We start from the raw sequence: 7241 nt of genomic DNA on the forward strand, positions 1-7241 counted from the left end.
CCTAACACGTATCTCTTATGAATGAAAATTGATTCAGAGGAAGAAAAGTACAAAAATGTTTCTTACATTTACTCTGTCACCTCCTAGGACGGACACGCACATTTAAGCTTGTATTTTTAAAGCAACATTATCAAAATTATTAAAGAAAATATTTAAAGCATCTGCCCTTACATGGAAAGTCAAGGGAGAATAAACATAGTTCCAGCAAAAGAACCTTACAAAATAAAATATACTTCATATAGGCTTATTTATGTCAAGGTTTTGATACCTAGGATCTGAACCAACTAAACAATCATAACTATCATTCGTACAATGAATAAAAATGAAATTTAAGCACTTTATAGAAGAGTTCTTTCTCCTTTTGCAAAGATATTTATAGACTTAAGACACCATGTTGTTTTAAGGTCTTTAACAACAAGATATTACAATTGCAGAACACAAATTCAATTAAAATTAAATATATTAGCAAATATGTAAAAGAAAAATTTGGAAACTAGTAGCTTAATGACGTTTAAAAGGTGAAATTATATTGAAACACAACAATTCTATTATTTTGGAGGGGGAAATTATTGCTTTTCATTGAGCAAAAATTGCTTGTATTGGACTACAGGCTCCAAAAATGTCTTCTTCCAGCTGGGTACTCCAGTATAGACATTTCCTTACCTACAAGCAATCCCAGATGACTGAAGGGTTATTTCCAAATACTCCCTTTATTAACCCCTCCTCACCAATACTGAGAAACTAGAAGAAATATAAAGCACACATTTTTAATTAACAAACATTTGAAAAATGAAGAGGGTTTTGTGAATTGTTAACCCTCAAAATAAACAATAGTGCTACTTAGTAAGTTGCAGGTTCCAAACCAAATACTAATGGGCCTTAGGAAATCTAAGGCATGCATGTCTCAATAATACTGCTGGGCCTGATGCTTATAAAAAGTATAAATCTCCACTAGCTCAATGTGTGCTATTCACAGATTCAGAGGGGGAGAACTTTACTCCCAGCCCTCAAGGAGCCAGCTTCTTCCAGATCATCCTTATTGCTGCATTTCACTTAACGTTAATAACCATGCTGGGCATGGCACAAAAATGGAGATTTTAGCGCCACATGAACCTTTCTGCTTTTGAGGAAAAAAATTACACAACTTTCACATTTCTTAATTGTTAATGGCTTCCTCCTCCACAATATATTAATAATTTAACAGGCTTATTTGTTCTTAATCTGTGGAAAACAATTCTAGCCACTACTAGATGGTGACTATAGGTAAGTCAAGGAGAAAGCAGCTTTAGGAACATAAAAGTTAAAAAAAAGATCAGCCAGCCAGTTTCGTCTTTAAAGAATCCTGTCCACGTTGCCCTTCCCCCCTTTTAAAATTTCAAGATAAAGGGCGTTTTTAAAAATGTAGTAAATTCAGAAAATTCCTAGAAAGCGCGTAGAGTTGACACATATTCAGACGATGCCATCATTTCAGGGTCAAGGCCTGCCAAATTTGGCCGAGAGGAACTAAGTATTTATTCCTCGATAAGATGGCATTTAACAGTCTCCTCTCTGAGAACTCAACCGGTTTCAATGCTAAGGCAGATGGTGTAGTTTCTACACACTGTAGGGCCCTCCTAATATTAGGCTCCAGGCATAATAATGACAAAAGTCAAGATTTAGGGTTCAGTTCCAGCTGATTTTATTTCCTTCTCAAAAAAAGTTATTTACAGAAGGTATATATCAACAATCTGACAGGCAGTGAACTTGACATGATTAGCTGGCATGATTTTTCTTTTTTTTTCCCCCAAACATTGTTTTTTGTGGCCTTAAATTTTAAGACAAATATTCTACACGGCATATTGCACAGGATGGATGGCAAAAAAAAAGTTTAAAAACAAAAACCCTTAACGGAACTGCCTTAAAAGGCAGACGTCCTAGTGCCTGTCATGTTATATTAAACATACATACACACAATCTTTTTGCTTATTATAATACAGACTTAAATGTACAAAGATGTTTTCCACTTTTTTCAATCTTTAAACACAACAGCTATAAACCTGAACACATATGCTATCATCATGCCATAAGACTAAAACAATTATATTTAGCGACAAGTAGAAAGGATTAAATAGTCAAATACAAGAATGAAAAACGCAGTACATAGTGTCGCGAACTCAAATCGGCATTTAGATAGATCCAGTGGTTTAAACGGCACGTTTTTGCTTATAAAAAAAGTGCAAAAAAGATGTGGTTTACAAATTAAAGCTACAGGATCCCTTTTTGCTGTAAATGCACCAGCTTTAAAGCCTCTGGACAGAACAGTATTTTGTTTAAAAAATGTTTTTCTTAAAAGCATACAGTGTTTGGCTAATTCTCCTCCCCCTTTTCATAAGACTGGGGTGGAAGGGTGGACACTGGTGGCAGGTTAAGGGATACTGTCACTTTAAGAAGCCTGCAGATTGAAGTGTAAACATGGAGAAATTAGGGGCTGATTTTTTTAAACTGTGAGATATTAACCAGCCGCCCTATTATAAAATCAGGAAATCCAAACAGCGATTTACACCGATTAACACCCCCTTTATATATTTTTTACAAAAATACACTGAGAAAATAATCAAACGTTTTCATCTCTCTTGTCTTTTTTTGTTTTTTAAAAGTGTCAAAAGTCTACATTTAAATATAAAAAATTAAAAGTTAAAACTCTAGCCCTTCAGTGAAGGAGACGTAAAATGGCGTGGGTAACAACAACTACAAAAAAAAAAAAAAAAAAAGAAAACAAAAAGGAAAAGAAAGAACGAAAGAAAAAAAATAGGAAAAGGAAGGAAGAACTAAGAAAGTAAAAGAAAGGAAAAAAAGGGACAAAAATAAGAAAAAAAAAATGTTTGGCCAGTATAAATACGTCCACATATAAAATGGCATCTGATTACATTTACAAGAAAAAGAAATACGAGGATGGAGCATCGGTGAGGGAAAAAAACACGTCTTCTCATTTACACCTAGAAGGAATAAACACATACACACTGAGAAAAAATTTGGTCCTGAATTGTTTTTTTAAAGTCCAGCACAGATTTGAGTTGCGTTTGAATCCTTTAAAGAGTTAAGAATGAAAAAAAGCTGGTGATAATTTTGTTGTAGGAATCAAACAGAGCGCCATCTATCTGCTTCTTATATTATCCTACACTATTTTAAAAACTGCTCAACAGTCTCATACAGAAATCTTTAAAAGATAAAGACAGGAGAACATGCTATAGTAACCCCACCAGTGAAATAATCCAACACCATCACGATTCCAATTAAGAGAAGAAAAAAACCTTTTTTTCCCCCCGAAACCACTCGCCCCTCCACTGCCCGGGACCACATCCAACAGTCGCCTCTCCTCCCACGGGCGCGGGAGGTCCCCTCGCAGATTTCATCCACGTGGAAGGGGGGCCCGAGCGCCGCCACCTTCTCCCCAACGCGCAAATCCGTCTCAGTTTGTTACTCGCCCCTTTCCAGTTCGCGTCCTAGTCGCCCCCGCCCCGCTGGTGTGGCTTCTTCCAACCCGGTCTCAGGCCATTTCCGAGCGCCGGTCACTGCTCATCTCCTCTGGCTGCAGGGGCGAGGGGGGAAAAAGGAGGAAAAAAGACGGGCACTGGCCAGCGTGGAGTTTCTCAGTCCCGGCTCTCGAGCCTGCGCGGCCCCAAAACATCTGCCGTCGGTCAAACTCGCCTCCCTGCGCCTTGTGTCTTCTTCAGGAAAAAGGGGGGGGGGAGAGCGGGGTGCTGAGGACAAAGTCCCCAGGGGCGCGCTGGATTTTTTTTTTACCCCCCCCCCCCCTTGACCAAGAAACAAAACAACAAAAAGTAAAAACACTAAGGGGGCGAAGAGAGAGGGACGAGATTCCTTCAGTCCCTAGAAAATTCCCAACTCGGCTTCTCGCTGGGGTGCAGACCAGTCCGGAAGCCCGGGGGGAGGGGGGGTCTCTTCACGCTAAGGGGAGGACATTCAAAGGAGCTTTTTTTGCCATCACAACAACATCAACAACAACAATAAAAGGTCGCCCATCTCCCTCGGCTCCACCGCGTTCCCGGAGGGGGTGGGGGATGGGAGCGTGGGTCCCCAAACGCCGTGCGCTCCTCTTCCGCGACCGCGACCGCGACGCGGGCAAACCAGCCCCGCTCATCACTTTTTTTTTTTTTCCTTTTCCTTGTCCCCCCCTCCCCCCCTTTTTTCTCCTTCTACTCCCTCTGTCCACTTTTTCTCCCTCCGTCACCCCGGCCGCCCTCTCCGGCGCGCGCGCCGTTAGTAGGTGAAGACCAGGTTGGAGATGCTGGACTCCAGCCAGTCCCCCGAGATCATCTCGCTAACCTCGGGCGTGCAGTAGTCCGGGAACTCGAAGTGCGAGCCCGAGCCTGGCTCCAGGGTGAGGTCCAGGTCCCGGTCCAGCGCCGACGACGAGCTGAAACTGCCCAGGGACATGCTCTCAAAGTTTGAGCTGGGGTTCAGGTCGAGCAGGTCGTCCTCGAACTCGTCGTCGGAGGCCGAGGAGCCCGCGGAGGAGGAGGCGGAGGAGGAGTGGGACGAGGCCGACGAGGACGCGTGCGAGGGCGCGCTGGACGGCGCTGGCGAGGCGGCGCGCAGGCTGGCGTAGCCGCGGTGGTCGGCGGGCGAGCGGCCCGCGGCCGGCGACGAGGCGGCGCTGCTGCGGCCGCTCAGGCTCGGCCCGTCGGGCGGGCAACCTGTGCCCCCCTCCTCGTACAGGCCCAAGGGGTCGCTGGGGTCGGCGGCCGCGCCCACGCCCGCGGGCGACGCCGCGGCGCCCAGGCCGCCGAACAGGTAGACGCGCTTCACCTTCTTCTCGGCCGGGGGCTTGCCCGTGGCCGCGAGCGAGGCGGGGGCCGAGGCCGCCGCGGAGGCCGCGGCGCCGGGAGTCCGAGCCTTGTACAGCGAGTGGTGGTCGGCGGCCGCAGCCCCCAGAGGCAGGAGGGCGGCAGCCCCAGCCTGCTCGGCCGCAAAGGAGGAGGCGGCCGCCGCTTTCCCGCCGCCGCCGCCCGCCAGGATGAGCTTGGCGTGCGGCTTGCTGCCCCCGCCGCCCGCCACCTTGGAGCCACAGCTCTTTTTCTGCGCCGGTTTGGAGTTGGCGCCGCCACCGCTCGCGCCGCCGCCTCCGCCCCCAGCGTTGCTGCTCCCGCCGCCGCCGCCGCCCCCGTGGCTGCCCCCGCCGCTGCCACCGACCTTGTCGCCCTTCTCCCCGGGCTTGGAGGCGGCGGCGGCCGAGGAGCTGGCGTTGGCGTTGCCGGACTTCACCTTCTTCCTGGGCCGGTACTTGTAGTCGGGGTAGTCAGCCATGTGCTTGAGGCGCAGCCGCTCCGCCTCCCGAATGAAAGGGATCTTGTCGCTGTCTTTGAGCAGCTTCCAGCGTTTGCCCAGCCGCTTGGAGATCTCGGCGTTGTGCATGTCGGGCGACTGCTCCATGATCTTGCGCCGCTCGATCTGCGACCACACCATGAAGGCGTTCATGGGCCGCTTGATGTGCCCGCTCGGCGTCTTGCACCAGCTCGGGTCGTCGGCCTTGCCGCCCGTGGAGGCGGTGGAGCCCGGCGTGGGGGACGAGGCGATGCCCAGCTCGAGGCCGGCGCCCGAGTCCGAGCTCTCGCCGGCCAGCAGCGCTTCCGTGTTCTCGGCGTTGTTAGTTTGCTGCACCATGGCCCCGGCTCGGCGGGCGCCCACGCGCGCTCACAGCCTCGCGGCGGCCGCGGCACGGATCGCCGGGCCCTCCCGGCTCCCCCGGCGGAGCGCACGCCGAGCGGGAGGACGCTCGCGGCGGCCGAGCGGGCCCCTCAACTCCCGGTCGGGGCGGAGGAGGTGGGCGAGAGAAAAGTCTCCAGAAGATGAGGGGAAGGAGTCCCGCGCCTCTTGCAGGGGAGTTATAGTTCCCAGGCTGGAGAGTCTCTCCCTCCCTCTTTCTCTCTCTCACCGCGCCGCAGTTTGCTCTGTCTCTTGGTTCTGAGTCTGGAGACCGTGCTAAAGTGGAGAGGAGTTTCTTGAATGCTGGTTGCTGAAGCTTCCAATGCAAGTTTCTCGCCGCCTCCCAGGCAAGTCTTTTTTTTTTTTTTTTTTTTTTCTCTCTTCCCCTGAAGCAGTTGATTCCAGTTCACTAGCGCTCTCAGGAGCTCAGGAAAGCGACATCGTCTATAGCACTTAGTCCCTTTCTTACAATGCAAAGTAAGAGAGACTCTGGCTCCAGGACTCTCTCTGTGGGCGGAATCGGCACTAAGGAGTTTGTGCAATTATTTTGTTGCAAGGTAGGAAGCCAAAAAGCCTTCATGCAACAGACTGGCATGAATAAATGTATGTTTCCCCCTCCCTTCTGCAAGAAGGGAGCTGGGTAATGGCAGAGTTCCTCCAAAGCAGACTCTTAAAGAGCGTGCAAGAACTAGAGACCCGGGAGCGAAACCGGCCTCTTCCCCTCGCACGCTGTTTCTCTTGCTGCAGCTTAGAGCAGACCCCAATTCCGCCTCGCGCCTCTTTATCCTTTCACAGTCTTGGCCGCAGCCAATCAGCCGCTGTAACCAACGCTTCCTCGTGCCAAGCCCCTCCCCCGGGCTTCCCATTGGCTTGGAACCCGATGCAATAATAATCTCCGCGTGCAATGAGAAGCTCCAAATCTGACCTCATTCCAATTTACAGAGCAAACTTTTTAAAAGGGCTAGAAGTACAGCTGAGATTTCTGCTGCCTCTTTTTTCCTTTTGCTCTGTGTGTGTGTGTGTGTGTGTGTGTGTGTGTGTGTGTGTACGTGCGCGCGCGTGCGTGTGTGTGTTTGTGTGTGAAGAGGATGTTAATGCATGAAATTATTAAGGGGAGAGACGGAAATGTATTCTAACCATTATGTTAGATAACAAGGGGCTTGGAAGGGGGAGTAGGGGTGAAATACTGTAAATGGAAGCTTTCTGCTTAAAAGCCAAGTGATTATTTTTATTAGTTCTTTTCAGTATTGGAATAAAGAATCCGTCTCCAGTGCAAAATCTGTTCCTTGGCTCCTACATAAAGCCAACGATGTGAAAGGGGGAGGGAAAGCTACAACAATAAATCAATGGATATTGAAAACCATTAAGAAAGTGGTACCTAGACACCTGTCATCACAATTATTTTAACAACTCTAGGTACAGCACAGATGTTGATGTATTGTGTAAATCCCTTCAGAGCAATTTTTGTGCTGTTTGTGGAAGGCAGAAAAGAGGAATTTTTGCAATAATTACTTGCTCTCTTAACCAAACGGGTT

At 48.6% G+C, this 7241-nt stretch overlaps 1 protein-coding gene across 1 annotated transcript; it reads right to left on the bottom strand.

Annotated features, from left to right (window-relative positions):
• Window positions 1–1654: 1654 nt before the first annotated feature.
• Window positions 1655–6469, bottom strand: SOX4 (SRY-box transcription factor 4). The gene has a single exon (XM_087820614.1). It carries the CDS (start codon window positions 5662–5664, stop codon window positions 4261–4263), a length of 1404 nt encoding a protein of 467 aa, XP_087676740.1. The 5' UTR covers window positions 5665–6469; the 3' UTR covers window positions 1655–4260.
• Window positions 6470–7241: the final 772 nt, after the last annotated feature.

This window comes from Miniopterus natalensis, chromosome 9 (genome assembly GCF_054644295.1).
Source record: "Miniopterus natalensis isolate mMinNat1 chromosome 9, mMinNat1.hap1, whole genome shotgun sequence".
NCBI lineage: Eukaryota > Metazoa > Chordata > Mammalia > Chiroptera > Miniopteridae > Miniopterus > Miniopterus natalensis.